General features: G+C 42.3%; 1 protein-coding gene across 2 annotated transcripts in view; it reads right to left on the bottom strand.

Annotated features, from left to right (window-relative positions):
- The window catches only part of MAP2K7 (mitogen-activated protein kinase kinase 7), a 219,550-nt gene that overhangs the window by 137,595 nt on the left and 63,284 nt on the right, over positions 1-18,671 (bottom strand). The window contains exon 2 of one of the 2 annotated variants that reach the window (XM_086961246.1): positions 17,826-17,873. The exons of the other annotated variant lie outside the window; for it this stretch is intronic. Within the exon in view, the coding sequence (XP_086817372.1) occupies positions 17,826-17,873 (48 nt within the window). The remainder of the gene's footprint in view (positions 1-17,825; positions 17,874-18,671) is intronic. 2 annotated transcript variants of the gene reach the window in all.

Raw genomic sequence — 18,671 nt, 5'->3', positions numbered from 1 at the left:
GACCCCAGAAAGCGGGAAACTCACCTTTACGGTTGCTGAGGTTGAGCTGGCATTGGCACTTACTCTCCGAGGCAAAGCCCCCGGTATGGACCTAATCCCGGCGGATCTTTTTAAATCTAATCCCACTTTGTGGCTCCCGTATATCACTAGAATAGCTAATACTTTGGCACTTGGAGCTACAGTCCCGAAATCCTGGAAAGGGGCAGAAATAGTTCCAGTCTATAAAAAGGGTGATAAATGTATTCCAGCAAACTACCGCCCTATCAGTTTAATCGACTCGATTCAAAAGATAGTGGCGCGTATGGTTTTGGGAAGGGTCCAGGGTTGGATAGAAATGGAGAACATCCTGTCCCCCATGCAGGTGGGCTTCAGATCGGGAATGAGCACCATAGATCAGGTTTTTAGATTCTGCCTGATCTATTGGAAGGAGGTTTGGTTAGGTGGTGGTAACATCTATGCTGCATTCATTGATCTGAAGTCCGCCTTCGATCTGGTGCCCAGGGACAGGTTGTGGGGTGTGCTGGTAACTTTGGGATGCCCACCCGAATTATTGGACCTTATTATAAGACTCCACGAGGACAACTTTGCGAGGGTGAGGTGGGGGGGTCAGGGACAAGTCACAGAAACTTTCCCCGTAACCCGAGGCGTCCGCCAGGGGTGTGTCCTGGCCCCTACCCTGTTCCTCCTTTTTATCAACCAAGTTGTTAAATTTTTCTTGGATACTCCCACTGATGCCCCAATGTTGGCAGGGATGAGGTTCCCGCTACTCATTTTGCAGATGACACTCTAATCCTCTCTAAAACACGCAGCGGACTACAGCGGGCTTTGGACCGCTTTGAGGAGTTTTGTGCCATCAACAACCTGGTAGTCAACGTGGGGAAAACAAAATTTATGGTCTTCACAAAAAACCACCCAGTCCGAAGTTCAGTGAAGATGAATGGAGTAAACCTTGAACAGGTTGATACCATGACCTATCTAGGGGTCACCCTTGATAGCCGTCTGAGATGGCAGGATCAAATCAATATGCAACAACTCAAACTTGCTAGGCTTACTGGCTGTCTCGTTAAAGAGCAGAAGGAATCAATCACTAGACGGGTCCTGCCGGCCCTTAAGATCTATGATGTTAAAATCTCTACAGCCATCTTATATGGCGCAGATCTATGGGGTCATATGGACTTGTCTAATCTGTATAAAACTCAATGTAGATTCCTCCGAAACCTAGTGGGCCTTCCACAGTCTACACCCTCGCTCCCTCTCTGCCTAGATCTTGGCACCCCCCCCATAAATGAAATGGCAAGATTTAGGTTAGTGGCATTGTGGAGACGAATATGGACATCCCCAGACTTATTCCTTTTTGCAAAGGAATTGTCAGAAGTTAGGTCCATCAGGGGTTCAGGGAAAATACCATGGCTCATTGCTGTAAAAACAATTCTGATAGACATGGGCTTGGAACATCTTTGGTCATCCCCACAATCTAATCCCTTCCCACCTAAAGATGAATTTAAATCTCTATATTGGGCCACTACCCGCCTAAAAAGAGTGATGCTGTCCAATAAAAATGACCTCACAGGCAGGTTTCTAACATTCAAAATTGACCTATTGAGAGAGCCATACTGGGATGTTATTTCCCGACCGCTAGATAAGAAATTGTACCATCAGTTTAGAGTGGGCGCTTTGCCATTAAACATCTTTCTGAACAAATGGTCCACAGGGATATCACCTTATTGTATGTGCTGCTTAGGTCATATTGAGTCAGAAGGTCACTTCCTTTTTGCCTGTCCTAGGTATGGAGCACCTCGGAAAAAATGGCTAAAACCTCTGTTCCAAAATTTACCATATAAAACAGCAATGGAAGCCATACAGGTGCTCAGGACTAACACCTCAGAGGTCTTTGTGGTAGCCTTGGCAAAGTACTTGGGCTGGGCTTGGCTCCTTAGGTTAAAAAAGCGCTCGTCTTAGCGCCAAGTGCAAAAGTCGTTCTGCTATTTGCCATAATCTGTTTAGTTTAAGTATACACCTGTTAAACCACCCTACGACTATGTCCTATTAACTGCATTCTTTGTTCGCGATCTAGAACTGTAATCCTAACTTTTTAAATATTTTTTGTCTTTTCCTATTTTTTTAAATTCTACATAAAATATTCAGTTTTTTTTTTATTCACTAATTGAAATTTAATCCTGTTTTATTCACTTGTTAAGAAATGCTCTTTTGTTTGTGCACTTATGTATTTTTGTGAGTGTCTAAATAATAATTATGTTCATTGATTTCCTTTGGATATTTTAAATGAACCAGTTATATTCTTTTGTATTTTAATATGTCTTTTATGATTGCTAATAATCGAAATAAAGACTTTAAAACCTGAACTAGGAAATCAAGATTAGTTACATGCCTTGTGCATAGAGGAGAAGCCAGGTGCTCTGTATTGGTGGGCTACTACGATCATAAAAACCTGCTATAGAAGTATATTCCAAATAGAATTCTCCAAAGAGGAAAATCATACACCTGGGCCATATCTACAGGAAACATTCAGGTCATGCGTTATGTTAATTGATAGTAAACAAGTGGAATTAGATATGGGAGTGAAACACAGAGATGGGAGGTAACCAGACAAACCTTTGGTGCTTATCGACACATCAAGTTGTGAAAATTGAATAAAGCATCTTTTAACCTTTTGACATCTTAAAGCCACACAGAGGGTAGAGAGGAAGGTAATCAGTCACAAGTGTCAATGATCATCATAGGGTTGGTATGCCAATTTCTTAGATGCCAAGACTAGAGCATGTACGGCAAAGACGATTGGATCACAGCACTTTGTGTTTTTACTCACATAGGTTTTGCCAGGAGCAAGCACATGGCTAGGTTTGGTTTGCCACCCAAACTCATAAGTGAGGGGTTTGCTACACCTGGTAGGGCAAATGTCAGATTCATTCCTTTCGCTATAAAGGACAAAATCAAACATCAATACAATTTTGCACTCATGCCCAAAGAGAGCAGGATTTGAAGTGCATCTTCACAATTAAGAAAGCCAACAAGGAAGAAGGGTAGGAACTTCTATATATGCTTAATAAACCCATTTCCTGCAACCAAAGACCTGCATACTTCAATGTTCTAGATCAAATCCATTTCAAACTTCCAAGGCCAACGTACAGCGGGCAGAGAGCAGCTTGCTCACTAAGTCACAAGGTCAGGCGAGTGGCCCATGATCACAGTGGAGAAAAGATTAGCTAAGATGCTCGACTCATTTCTGCAGCATACAACTACACAATGTGACAAGTGATCTCGGTTTTGTTACTTGAAATCCACAAATGCTTGAAAACTTGGGATGAGACAGCTACTACCATAACGCTAGAGTGTCAGAAAGTTTGTAGAAGTGGGTGACCCAATATACCCTTGCGAGCTTGGGCTAAGATATAGTAAATGCAAATTGCTTGCAAGGGTTTTTTTGTGTGTGTTAAATTAAAAATGTTTTGGAAACAGGAAATTGATCAAGCTTGACTGGCAGTAATTTTGAGATCAACTTAAATTAATTAAAGAACCTGTTTTTTATCCAATTCCACAATCATTGCTTTGACAAAGTAGTAACGACTCACTATAGAAAATGCTACACGGGAAATAGTTTTATGAAAAAAGTTTTATATATCAAATTTCATTTCATGGGGTACAGTTTTTTTTAAAAAGCAATAAAGAATAATCAGCAAATGTACAAGTGGACAAGACATATATAAATTGTTCTTTTCAATCCACTTGCGTTGTAGTCCACTCTTTTTTAAGTTATCACACAACAAAACTATGTCACTGTAACCAAAGATAACGTTGTATAGAACTTAATCAAACAAAAAGAGAAGAAGAGATGTGGACTGATGTGTCGACGTTTCGGCCTTATTGTTGATTAATCCTCAAGGCCATCCTCAGGACTTTCAATCTTTAATAAAGTTAGACCCCCTGAGTCTCCTAATGGACAGCTTCGTATTCCAAAATACGGAAACAGCCAGTATAAGACTTGTAGCAGCAGACCCTCATACTTTCAAAGTTTGTACACTACTGCACGTGCAGGAAGCTTAATTTTAGGAGGCAGTTAACATAAAAGGGTTTACACAGCATACACACACTCATAACCACAAGCAATCTTTAGTTCACTTCTCGGTTCTTACTTCTTGCCCAAGACATGTCTCTGCCTGTACAGCAATAAATACCAACAGGGAATGGCGAGTAGTTCTTGAGTGGCACTTTGACTAACAAAGCGAGTCAATTAAACCTCAATCAAGTTTTGCCTATACGGACAGCTTCTTCCTTACGGTTATATTAGCTGAATGAAAAGAACGTAAGCTCGTTCATAAACCATTATTCTTCAGTTTTATCCTTTTAAACCTGCGTTTTCTTCTAGTCACAACCATAAGGCTAGCTTGTAGGAGTATTGTTTTCACTCTACAAGACCTAGAGATCACATTGAAAATCTACTTATAAGTACCGCTAAAGGCTGTTGCTGCTTTTAAGATGACTGCTACATACTTTTTGGTAGAATAATAGATAAAAGCTGGACACTTGACTGCTGACCAAAGGAATACTCGCTTCTCTGCAGACCCTCCGATGCTTTTTCGGATGCTCCAGCATACTTATTCAGAACACTATAGATGCTTTTTCAGCAGCCTCTCGCACCCCAATATGGTTTTAGCACCCCCAACAATTTTTCAGCAGGATCCTCTTCAACAGACCCATCTGCTTTTTAAACATGACCGTTCCCCATTCAACAGGATACCTGTATGTATTTTAACAGTAGTCAGATGCTTTATCAACTAGCCCATCTTGATTTGTCCTTCTAGTGCTTTTCCACTTGGCACCTTGAATAATTTTAGCAGGTGCCACACCTAATACTTCGAGAGGAACCGTGTACACGCCTTTGGATATAGTTACGATATATGTTTGGACGACAATGCAAATGGCTCCGGGCTAATCTTATCCTTCAACGCTTTAACACGAAATGTGGTTATGGCTCCGAATGCCCATTCTACCAGAAGCTTTAAGTCCGCCACTAGAAAGTGGTTTGATAAGAAATGCAAATCTTTACATCTTGCCCTAAGAGATTCCAATGAATTATCCTGCTCAGTAAGAGAATATAAATGTTGCATTTTGCTTAGAGAAGGAACTCCGAAGAAGAAATTTGGGAGAAAGGAATTGCGGCCTTCATAGGAAAAATGTGTTAGATTTTTTGAGAACTCGCTACTCAATTGGCAATATATCCTAAGGGAGAAAGAGCTCTGGATGTGAATATTCAAGCAACTATGTTGGAGTGTCACTTTCTCTTTATGGATCCTGCTTTAATCAAGGTTTTTTGTAGCATTAATACAAATGACTTCCTGGTCTTTTTCCTTAGAAATAGTTACCACAATCCATACATGCAGGTCTAAGTAAAAAGGACCCTCGTCATAACTGGCTTTATAAACACACCTTTATAAATTCACTGCCCACATTGGGGCCTCTGGTTAACAGCTTTATGTTGACATATCACCCAATACCAGATTAACAGTCGAAATCTAGCATTATTTCTATCACTGAACAAGGCAAAAACAATGGTCATCTTAAGTATTAATGCCCCATCTCCTGCACAAAGATACAATTAAAGTCACTAGCCGAGTGCTTATTTCGCAACAAGACGTGTATTTTTGTGGAGAAACAACTTGGATCTAGGCAGAGATTAGAAAATATAGAAAGGCTGCTTATACTTTACATGCTAGGTATGAATTACGCTAAAGTCTGCATTTAGCTTTTAAAGATCTGACCACTGCATTTGACAGTGTAAACAGGGCAAAATAATGGCAGTTATGTTGTTTGACATGACTGATAAATCTTAGGCATACGCAGAATACTAGAACACTGTGAATCCAAAACAGTTAGTGGACATTGTACATATAATTTTTTTTTCTATGAAAGGGGTTCGAAATGGTTGCGTCTTGGAGCCATTCAACCTCACTCTGTACATAAATGCAACCTGGAAGACATTTTGAAAGAGGTGGCAAGGACAAACCAAGACGTGGCAGTAAGTATAACCCTCCATTGCTATACACTGACATTATTATTCTCTAATTCACCAGTTAACTGTACGCGGGATCCAATTCGAAACAATGTAGCTTCTATAAAAAAAAGTTTTGCATTTAGCTTTTTGAATCTAAAATATTTAAATGGGAACAATGTGCTTAATTCTGTGAAGGCGTTGCCGTATCTTGTATGACTTTTGAGTCAAAGGTGACATACAATGCTCTCCTTCAGTCAGAAGCCGCCGCTTTATGTAGTCTCAAGGCTAGAATGAAGCAGAAATCACTAGTCTAGTAACTAAAGGTACAAAAAGCCAAATACATATCCATTGTGAGTTTGAGGCAGGGATTTTAAGCTATGCAAATGTGAAATTTATTTAGAGTAAGGGAAAAACATTGATGCGAAGTTTGTTGTGGGTACTCCAGTAGCTCCACCATTCTACATGCATGCCATTTTTGGAGTTTGTGGAGGACAGAATATATCTCACCATCACATTGTTTTCGGAATCGTTTTAATACAACCCCACAGCAACCCAGAACAGCGAAATCCCGTCTAGCTGCCTCTTTTTGGAACAGTGGTGACAGATCCCTTGATTAAGTATAGAAGATGTTTGTGAAAAGACTCGGGTGATCAATTTCCAAACTAACCTACAAATGTTCAGGAAGGCGGATAAAAATATATCTGCCAGGCCCCTTTATATTTAAGAAGTGCACGTGGAGAGTGAATGAATAAAAAATTCTAAAACGAGGTTGCCACTTTCCCCTAAAAAACTGAAAGGGGATGGATACCTGTCATGGGTTGGTATCAGTTAAGAAAGATAATTCTGCTAAGATTCAAGTCTGGCACAATAGCCTTCCTACTTGCTGGTTTTTTCCCAAAGGGGCAGTTTTTAGGGATTTTTGTGAATTTGGCCAAAATGATAATTAAGCTAGACAAGGTAGCACACATTTTTTGTTCTTCTGCAAATGTTATTCCAAGATACTTAAGAGATGTATTGTCCCAGTCCGAAATGAGAGTCATAGCCAGACACGTAGTCCTGCCTTTTTAGGTTTCGCCTGTCGAAAGCTGCGCAAGAAGGGTTTCGCGCAGGCGAAATCTTTTGTCTAGAGTATGAGTGTGTAGTCCCGCCCCTCTGTTCCATTGGCTAGCTCCATAAATGGAGGCTAGCCATTGGAACAGAGATCTGTCTGTCAATGCCGGAGCAGATTCGTGGGCGTTCCTGAGAATTTTAGGCTTTTGCCCACGTCATGCGGCTGTGGGCGTGTTTTTTTTTAAGCTTTGTTTTTGCCATTTTGGAAGTGTCCTTTGCAGGGGTGGGTTGCGCGATGTCCCGCTGTCCGTTCCCGCCTTCCTCCCGCTGTCCGTGAGCCCGTTCCCGCCCCCCCTCCCGCTGTCCATGTGCCCGTCCCCCCTCCCGCTGTCCGTGTGCCCGACCCCCCGCCCGCTGTCCGTGTGCCCGTCCGAGTGCACGCATCCCAGGGTCCATCTCATCAGTCTGAGACCGTCATTTTGGAAGAGGTTTTGCTTGACTTGTCCTTGTCGAAGCAGGCATCTATGGAGGTCCGCATCAGCTTTTCCTGAATGTATTATATGTGGTGCACCTATACTCTATTTTCTGACAGTGCAATTTGAGATGTACACAAACAGACCAGTGGCACACACATTAGGTATGTGGGAGATAAGGTAAAAATACATTTCACGTAGAATATGTTAGCCTATACATTTCAAAGCATCTAGTTCCAACGGATACGGAATTATTCTCTACCTGATTTCACATCAGCAAACAAGTGTGTTAATGAAATTCGGCGATTATAATCTGTTGTCATCGGGCAGTGGCGCTGACCGTGTCGTGAGTCATCTTGTTCGCGCCCTATATCTGGAAGTTGCATGATCCTTAGGTGATTAAACCAGAACCGCACGTGAGCTTAGTCAAAAGAAATAGAAATGGAACGTGGCTTCCTGGGATCGTGAGCTAAAGTATATAGTATTATTCACGCAAACCACCATTTAAAGAAGGCGTGGCAGCTGCCCAATTATATAAAACGCAAATCTGGTGAGACAGACACCCTTTAACTTGATAGTAAACTTAACTTTCCGACAGATCAATGCAGTTTGCCTTTCTGACCATTGCCGGAGGCGATGAGCCCACGCCTCCAGGGCCGGCTTCTGGAGTAGCATGAGGTGCCTTGTCCCAGCCATGCTCCTATGTCCCCCCCCCCCCTTTTTACTGCCGCTTACCTGGTTTGAACACTTCTGAACATCTTATGCTGCTTTCCAGTCCGGCCCTGCATACCTCTCCATTTGGCTTCCCATAACATTGTGAATGTCTGAGCAGTCACCGACAGTGGCCGTTAACGGTACTTGCAGTAAAACGGTAGTTAAAGCCACAAAGGAGGTTGCCCCTTGCAAATATGCCTTCAAGCCAAAACTCGTAGGTAGGGACTGTCAAAACGCGTTTTACTGAGTTTACAGCTGATTTCTTAGTTCCCCTCGGACTGTCAATATTTTGCATTTTCTCCACTAAATTGTACAATTACTTGCCAGAGGTTCTAGATCTGCCTAAATCTACTTGCATAGATAGATTGTGTAGCAGCTTCAGAAAGGTGCGGACGAGGGTCTGTGATATTCTTCATTAGCTCCCCGAGTTCAGGCCAGCCTGAATGGTTGTGTGTGTGTTAAGAGTATGCAGTGACTCTGTTCAGCCCTAGTCACCCTACCTCTTCTAACTACCAGGGCACGCACTTGGTTAGGCATGAACGCTAAGGTTTTTCCAGGAAAACGGCGAGGGTGCATATAACCTTTCAAAAGCTCATAAAAAGTTGTTGACCGAAGTGTGGGAACAGACGGGCGAGCAAGATGGAGGATTTCTCATCCGCATGCACACATTGTAGCCAAAGAGAGCTGTTCACAAGCGAGGAGAGACCCAAGGTATACAGTGCCTTACGTTCTAGAATTGTAGGGCTCCTTGAGACACACAGTGGGCGCAGTTTTATATACTTTTATTTTTCGCATTGGTCTAAAACATTAAGAGGACTCTTCTCCATCCTCGCTACAGATTTGACACTTTCCCACAGAAATATCTTCAGGTTTCTGCAGATTATAGTTTTCTGACTTTTTTGTCCTCTACTGGGAATTTTATCATTTCAAGGTCAATGAAATGAGTATGAGTTATATACATTTTCGTACCTATGAAACAGCACAATCTGATGGCAACCAAACTTTTAAAACGTAAGTTAATTTGGCCATAATGTAGTACTCAGTTAATCGTCTGACAGCTGACTGTGTGGCTCTGGGTGTGGGTGTGTGTGGCTCTTAGTGTGTGGGTGTGTGTGTGGCTGTGGGTGTGTGTATGGCTCTGGGTGTGTGGGTGTGTGTATGGCTCTGGGTGTGTGTGGCTCTGGGTGTGTGTGTGTGTGGCTCTGGGTGTGTGTGTGTGTGTGTGTGTGTGTGTGTGTGTGTGTGTGTGTGTGTGTGTGTGTGGCTCTGGGTGTGTGTGTCAGGTAGTAATTGCTGTCTGCTGAGCTCGTCCGTAGGGTACAATAGGTCTCACATTTGCGAGAGATTAAGCTAACGGCAATGTAAATGACAATGCCATTTATTTATCTGTTTTCAAAACCAACACATAAATACAAAATTTGTCATTTACAATGCAAATAGCTCGAACTTTTCCAAAGGCGAAACCATTGCATTGTAAATGCTTGTCGTATTTTATTATCATTTGACTCAAATTGTCATGCCTTTGGGGGTCTTCTGATTGTGGCAGTCAAAACAAGGAATTACTTGTTTGTACAAGCTTGGGGTAATCCTATAGCCAGATGATGATGTAATATTTTTGGGGACTTAAAATATGGGAGTCCAAACGAGCTTCTGTAGATCGTGTCTGGTATTAATTTTAAAATTGTTCCCAGTTGAACATTTTCGGTATTGATATAGATATATGAGAGTTTTATTGATTCTTATGCTGTTATTGTATGTATTGCATTTATGGTTTATCTTCTGCACCAATGTCAATGATTTTTAGCAAGCCCCAGGGACTTTTTGGTAGGCCTCGTCCACTTACAAAGAACCCCAACAGGAATTAAAGTGAATCGTTAAAATAAAAATCATATTACTTCCAACTTTTAGTGGAAGGGATTACATATCATAATTTACAAACGTTATTTCTAGGCTTAGGCACTGAGTACTTTTCATCAGGCCCTAGGAAAGCATTCACAATATCAGTATTTGCCTGGAGTGCTCCGCGGATCTTTCTGACATTTTTTAGCAGGATAATAGGCATTTTTAGTAGGTACAAGAAGACTTTTCAGAAAAGAAGCAACAGACTTTTCGTATCATTTGATCACAGCCATGCCAGCAAGCAACACCACATGCTATTGGTATATTACAGTGCCCTATAATGTGGCTTAATGTAGCAAATGCTCTGCATTTGTGCACTTCTTTGTAACAGTTCTCCAGGACAAGGGAAAAAACAAACGCTTGTTTGGGCAAAAGATGATATTCCATTGACTGCAGGAAATTCTAAACACACTGCAAATATGTCTTCAGTGGTCGACAGTGACATGATTGCGATTTGGGGGGGGGGGGGGGGGGGGGGGGGGGGAATAAAAAAATCTTCTCCCAAAGATCCTTGCAGGTATGTAGTTATGTTGGAGTCTAAAATATCAGGAGTCCAAATCAATTTCACTTTGGGTGCTCTGCATGGCACCGAAACAAAAAAGACTGATTGGCTTCATATGAGAAGTTTGATGTTCAAAGTAACATGGAGCATGCCTGAAAATAACAAGCATTTGCAATGCAACAGGTCTCGCATTTATGAAAGCTAGAGCTCTTGGTGTTGAAAATGACAATTCTTTTTACTTTCGTTTTTCTTTGCAGTGGAGTGATGATATTTGCATGGTGCTTTTGCCATGCCATTTGTATGACCTCGCAGCACTGGAGCACCACAAAATGGGAAATAGGTTATGAGGGAGGAGAGACAAGAGTAATATGCTGACTGAAAAAAGTAACTAAATCCTGGAAATAGGAAACGCTCATGGGGAATGGAAGATTATGTAAAGCATGTGAAGTGTAAGCAGGAACAACACAGTTATATCAATGCTTTTACACTTATTATTTAGAAATCATTGAGTGTTTTTGCCTGAAAAGTTAAGATTATAACTGCAGGGCTGGAAGCACCTGTTTCAAGTCCAATCCTTAAATCCTTACAAAACACAAGAAATATCACCAATGCACTCTAGTTAACAGCAGTGCCTTTACAATGGGCACATTAAAATATTCACTGTGCATTCCAGAGCCTAGTGCTTCTATACAGGCACACCAATATTCTCCACTCTGCTCGCAAAGACAAGGCAATAAAAGCAAAGCTGCTCAAATAACAAAAATCTGCTTTCACGCTTATAGCAGTACCATTGTTTCATCCTCAATTCAGTATATTAAAAACAACATACACTTTGCAGGATTGGAGAAATATCTTCAAAGATATCTAATGCATCCTGTGTTTCGTGGCCGGCTGTACCTAAACTTAGTAGGCTTAGGCAATGTTGGTGAAAATAAACATGTTTCAATGATATTGGTTATTTTGAACATGTGTGCACATGCTGTGGTACCGGGTGGACCCTGGTTTCCGCTTACTGCCCTTTATGAGGCTGTCGTATTGCAAGCTGAAGAACGATGTGTGACAGCAGGGGAAAGTGAAAGGCCCCACTTGTGGCATGCCTGCTGAGCCCTGAAGCTGCGTTGTACTAAACGTACTGAATTGGCAGAGGCACCATATGCTGCCAGAGGAAAGAAAACACCGGCACTGTAAGATCGGACCTGGTAAAACCCAGAAGGGAGACCAAAACAGGTGGAGACCTGAAAGGCATAATCGATATCCGGAGGTAACGAGCACCACGGAGAGGTGCACCAGCTGGGCAGATACAAGTTCGCCAAAATCCCCCACCTCTGAGACGGCAGAATAAAGTGGAAGATGTTCTGACCCACCTCCAGGTATAGAGTGGGTGCAGTGATAACATAAGACATCAGTGTGAGGAGGCGGCCCGGAGGGTCTGGCGGTACAACTGGAGGCCAGGAGAGCAGGCTCGGTGTGGAGGTAGCTGCTGAGTGTCGCCGAGAGAATCAAGGACCTTCACTGCAGGGGAGACTGAGCAAAATCGCAGAGACAGCCGCATAGGGAGAAGTGCGAGACCACGATCGCTCCTGTGACCCGCAGCGAAGACAAAGGGCTGGGGCACAAGTGTCGATTCGGGCCCAGGACCGCACGTGGTTAGAAGCGAGAAGAGCAGGGTTGTTGGAGGGCTAGTGACCAGGGGGTGGGATTGTTACCATGTGGAGGGAAAGCACCCCAAATAGCCAGAGTGACCAGCGGGGAGCCAGGAACGCCACGACCTGCTCCGTAGGTGCATGCGGTTCCTTGGGCAATAGGACAGTGCCCCTGAATGAGGTGACGCCGGATCCGGGAGCCAGTATGGGCCTAGATCCCCACGCTAGCGGAGGAGGAGACACCCGAGGCCCTCGTAACACCCGCAGCAGGAGAACTACCCGCAGAAGCGCCTGAGGCAATGTATTAGCTAAGCAAGGCAGAGCTCATTGAATCTGGTGCCCCGGCTCGGGCACAGACTCCCAGAGGTAGTAATTGTGATCCCGACATCCACACACTCAAAGAGGTAGCACCCCCGAGTATCGGAGGAAACCAGAGGCAATGTCGACACCACAGCACAACAGTTGAGCGGATCACCTGACTCGGACGAGGAAAACACAGCCCTGTAATCACGCCCCGCTTGCAGAGGCCCGTTGCAAGAAAATAATTAAATAAATAAACAAGCGCGCCCGAAGAGGACTGCGCTGAAAATAAAAAAAGGGAAAGATCTACAACACGAGAGAAATGCATATGTTTTAGATGTTTCAATTATCAACATCATATTTTTAAATTGAAGACCTGCCAAATTGAAAGCAATCCAAAGCCCCTTAAATGAATGGAAACCTGCGGAACCAACGTAAATATACTAGGATGCCCTTTTAATGTCTGGATTTTAGCACGTCATTTACATACAACACAAAGAGAGTGGAATGACTCCCGATGGGCGTAATCATCGGTCTCTTAAAGGAGGATATTACTCCCAAATGCATCACAGAAACCAAAACAGTGATGAAAGAATAGAGAAAATGGAGGCTCAAGTTTAGCTTTAACAAAACCAAAAAGAATCTGACAAAGAAAAGATTAAGTTTGGAAAAACCCCGAGCACTTACTGAGAGCAAGTTCTGGCATCCCGCAAGTACTTAGTGGGGCGGCAGGCACCATGTCAACGTGAAAACGCACTGCTATACAAACAAGCTCTCGCCATTGCACAAAGGCAGACGCATGTTTATATTTGCTTCACGCTTTCACTTTAAGTGGAAGTGCGATGCAAAAATAAACACGCAACTGCCCTTGCCAAAGGCAACTGAAACAAGCTGTCGTCATTACCCAAATAATAAAAAGAGTACTTACTCATTAGTTAAAGGAGACTGTATAACGCTGCAAGTAAAAGATCCAGTCCGGATGTGCCGTCGGAGAAGGAGACAGGGTGGTAACTAAGAAGCCTCATTCTGAATCACGAGCCAGCGTTTAGCATAAACAGTGACACTAGCCAATCAAAATTATGTGCGGGGCTACAGCTCCACTTCTGAAATCTCCTCAATTACTATAAGCATTGCAGAGCGAGCAGCGCATGCGCGCTGCAACGCTAGGTTTGCGAGACCTAAAAATTAGACAAACGTGTAAAGGCCTGGGGCACAAAGGAGCCATTAGTTTATATTCCGTTTATAAATCTAACCAATTTAATGGCTAACCATTGTATATATGTATTATCTCAATTACAAATTGAAAGGTTGGTACAAACACAGCTTGCAAAGTTCTACTGTTGTAATCCATGAAAGAGTTCAGATTTGAAGGAGAAATAAGCAGGCAACTTGTAAACCAGCATGCTCAAATGTGACAATATGTGAGGAGCAGGATACACTAGGTCGTATTTTTCTTGTAGTCAAATATTCCATTAATATATTTGTCAAACCACATCCTCCTAAACAGGAATATTCCACTGTTGCCTACGTAATGCTGGAAGTGATGGTATTTTATATCCATGCACGTTCAACTGTTACCTTTAATTATTAAGCAAACACCAAATGTTGTAATGCCTCGGATCCAATAGTCTGCAGCCCCTCGCCAACCCGTCCCATGCCCCCCCCCCCAACCCAGTGTCTCCCACCAGCTGCTGACCTTATTTTCAAGAGATGCTTAAGAAGCATCAACATAATCAGAGTAAGGAATAGTGATCTACGTCCCTTAGCACAGAGGAGATGGAAATTATTTGATGCAAAACATACAGTTCCCAGTTTTTCCACTGCCGAGTAAATGAACCATGGAGAAGATGAACAACAAAGTTCTGGGAAATAAGGAGGGGTGATGGGTACAGCAGGCCACATATGAAGTCAAGCAATAGATTTAATAAAATTTAAAATAATAATATCCAGTCAATGGTGTTATGGCAGGGGACATTTACACTGCATTTCAATGAAAGATTGCAGAAGCACTACTCCTGGACTCCTGGACACTGCAGGGCCCAGTTTAGGTGCCACTCTCCCAGGCCAGGATGCTTCTTTTCTTCACTGGCTGTTCAGGTTCCAGTTCCTGGAATAAAGGTCATGCACCTTCGCCTCCATGCCAAAGCTGCATGCTAAACTAGAACACGTCCATGCATCCACTAGCTGGTCGCCTTGCCAGATCTCCCATCAAAGAAAAACATGCTGCAAGGTGAGGTTTTTTAAGGGGCTCCAGGGTCTCACACGATTAGCGCTTATGATGAGTATGCAAGCAGAGCAGAACATAAGTACACCGTAAGTGAGATGTTATCACAAAGGACAAACAAGGAGCGAAAACAACCTGAGGCCAAGATAGATGGACAAATCATAGGGAGTGCGAAATGAGGAGACAAGGGGAGGAACGGGTTCCACACAAGTTCCGAAAATAAAAAAAAGTGGAAGGAAGGGAGGGTTGCAGAAGAGGTAACGGAAGAGTGACAGAGAAGGGAAATGTTCTCAAACTAGGATAGGAGGAAGGGAAAATGACAAATAGAATGGAAAAAGAAGAAGTAGCCAAAAGAGTAAGGAATAGAAAATGGAAGGAATAAACAGAGGATGACAAGGATAGAGCAATATTGCATACAGGTGAGGGGAATCGTGAAAAGAAAAGACTGCTAGAACTAGGAAGTGAAAAATTGAAAGACAGAAAAACTAAGGTAATGAAAGAGTGAGGCACACACATACACGAGGATGGTAAGCGAGAAGGGGCACACAAGAGAGGAACACGGAGAGGTACAGGATACTGAAGAACATCAGTGGCTAAGAGAGGCGCTGATTATTGAAGGGGTCTGAGCAGGCCTTATTCTACAAAGATACCAAAAACACTGCTAGAGGAATCTCAACCACAACAATATTCTGTCCAAATCTGCCAGGGTTTTCCTACCTTCATGTGGTCCCCTAACTGTCTCATAATACTAATCAATGGCTTAACCTGGTTTTCAAATATATTACATTTTAATAACAGTACTGCTTATGCCACAGTAAACTGAATTCAACTTTGTTTTATTAATAAAAATAACAATACATTTTTGTAAAACGTATCGAACTCTAAATTACGTTACACTAATTTAGATTAGCTTTATTATAATACACTAATACGAATGGTGAACCAATTCATAATCCATGCACTTCAATTAAAGCAAACCCTTACTGTGATCCTAAAGAGTCCAACTACCCTTACTTAAACTCAAAACGTACCCCAGTAGAAAAATAAACTCCATCTAATCAAATGAACACAAAGTACATTTTATTACATTCATTCTTACCTAAATTAAAATTATAATCCTTATTCTAATCCTTTGTTTCAGGTGTACACTTTATTTCAATGTATTTGTATTAAAAGTTAAAATGAACATTACCATAGAGGTCCCCAATTTATTTCAAATGAAATGTAACAAAACAAATATTTAAAGTTATTCTAACCAAACCCGTTCTTTATTTTTCCACAAATTACAGTGATATTAACCATATCCCTACATTAAAATGAAGTACATGGATACAAATTATTTACCAGTAATTTAGTAACACTAAACTACAACTAACTTAACAGTAATTTTCCTGTTGCTCTGGAGAAAATGATGATACAGCTGAGTAAATTAAGCCAGAGTAGCTGTATAAACTTCTGACGGGAATTAAGGCAGATGTTGATTAAAAACAGGAGCAGTGACTGTATAAGATATGAAGGCAAAATAGACAACTAGAAAAAGCCACAAACTAAGGATATGTGGGAACAACAGGAGTGCAAAGGACTGAGGAAGGGGCATGTATGACTTCGGTAAAGACAGCATGTAGAATAGAGGTGAGAGATATAGAACATAGGAAATCAAAGACAGCAGAAACTGCTGACGAGTTGGTCAGACAGGGAAGAGAAAGAATGTGTGAGCAGCCGAACAGGTAAAAGGAAAAGCACTGAGCAGAAATTGCTTAGCGAGAAGAAGAGATGCTGAGGATGGAAGCAGAGTTAAATAATGTGATTCGAATGAAGATATAAAGCAAGAATAAAGCAGACGTTTCTGTGGAGGAAAGGAAAAATAAGCGATATATAGGAAGAAGACAAAGCATGTTCTAGTAAGAAAGGAAAGATAAAACAGAAGCTAGGGAGAAAAAAGAAGGCTAGAGATTAGAAAGAAAGTTTAAGTGAGATGAGATGAGAAAGGAGAGATAAATTGGAAGACGCTCAGCTCATAACACAGAGAAAGAGCAGGAGATGAAAGAAGAAAGAAAAAACTGAAATGAGTGAGAAAGGCAAAAGAGGATGCAGACGTAGAGGCAAAGCAGGAGATCTTGAGGAATGAGTGGTAAGGCAAGAAACGCTGAGACAGAAGAATTTGCAATACTGAAGGAGGAGATGCGGAGGAACGGGTAAGGAAGGGAAACCTCGGGACTAGAGGTATAGAAGTTATGTAGAAAAAGAGCAGTAATTAGTGGAAGAGAATTAGCGTGAGAGAAATCAAAAAGGAGTAGTAAAGCTAGGAAGTGGAAGGTTAGTAGAAATGTGATGGTAAAGAAGACCATGCTAAAGAAGGAAGGGTAAAGCTGGAGGCAGTGAAGCAGAAGAGGTAGATTAAGTGATGCTGGGAACAGCGTAGAAAGGCAAGAGAAACTAAACAGGGAAAGGCAAAGAAAGATGACATGCTAAGAAATGAGAGTTAAAGAAAAATGATAAGGAAGGAATGATGTAAAAAATAGGTCTTGTGGAAAATGCAAGATAACGCAGATGACACTGAAGGAGGACTTCCAAATCTGGGGCTAATGAGCAAAGAAAAGTAAAGTAGGAGATGCGGAGTAAGGCCAAGTAAACCATGAGATAGTGAGGAAGGTGATGTATAGCAGATGGTAGTAAAAGAGAGGTCAATCAGGACATGCTGCAGTGCAAGAAGTAAACAAAAAACAGGAGATCCAGAGGATAAGAGGATTTTTTTCTATGAAAAATTAAAAGCTACTTGTTTAAGGGGGCCAAGATGGATGAAAGAATATTCCCCTCCTCTTTCTGGGATACACGTTCTACATGTTACCTGGAACTGGACAACAATTTTAAGAGAAGGAAGCAGAGAAGGGAGAGAGGCCACGGGGCGGGGGATTGGGTGCAGGAGGAACACATGGCACATGGAGATGTGAGATAGCAGCCTTCAGTAAAGCAGGAGACATCAAGCAGCAATGATAAAAAGTTCTGGTACCTGCTCGCAGGGATGGAGCGGGGGCTGGGCTTAGAGTGACCACAATAACTGGATTGGGGGAACAGAAACAAAAAGACAGGATAAATCACAACAGAAAGAAATCTGCTTCTTCAAAAACAAACCAAAAAGGAAAAGAATTAAACTTCTATGCAGACACAGGGCTTGCAAGCGATGAGAATGAGGCCCACTGGCAGTGATGGAGTGGCGAGGAGGAGGTCACACCCTTGGACAGCAATTTTTCCCCACCCGAAACTGGGTCTGCAATGTAAGTTTACAATATCTACTTTTATGCCAACTCTAGGATGCCACACATTTTCACAGCTCAGCTTTCCATTCATACCTTTCCTTGAACAAGCAATGGCAGTGGTGTACAAAGGAGGTCCAGGGGACAGATCCAAGGCCGCTCTGCACAGGTTAAGATCGTGCAGAGCAGACTCTGTATCCAAAGAGAGGGAGAGCAGGGATTTGACCCCTCTGGGAAACAGTGTGTGTGGGATGAGACACAAAGGCCTAGCCAATAGCCAAAGGTGCTGCAAACCCCAACAACGGATGAGCGCGATGAATATTGTGGACAAGATGAGTAGGCACAGTGAATTGCCGAAGGGTATGACCAGCAACTAGTTACTACGCACTATCAAAGGCCTTGCACAGTAGGGTCTCGAGGTGTAATCACAGGAAGCAAAAGTACATCTTTAGAAATGCTAAAAATGTCATTGAAAAATGCTGAAAGAAGAAGCCATGGTTCGTCACTCAGGACAGCAAAACATTTGTTAAAATAAGCATTGGCATAGCCAATAGGTCTTGCCTTTCGGATCTTAGAAGTGTTTAGCAATGCAACAGTTAATG

This window comes from Lissotriton vulgaris, chromosome 1_1 (assembly GCF_964263255.1).
Source record: "Lissotriton vulgaris chromosome 1_1, aLisVul1.2, whole genome shotgun sequence".
Classification (NCBI taxonomy): Eukaryota; Metazoa; Chordata; class Amphibia; order Caudata; family Salamandridae; genus Lissotriton; species Lissotriton vulgaris.
The sequence above is the reverse complement of the archived record's forward strand: the minus strand, read 5'-3'. Positions and strand labels throughout refer to the sequence as shown.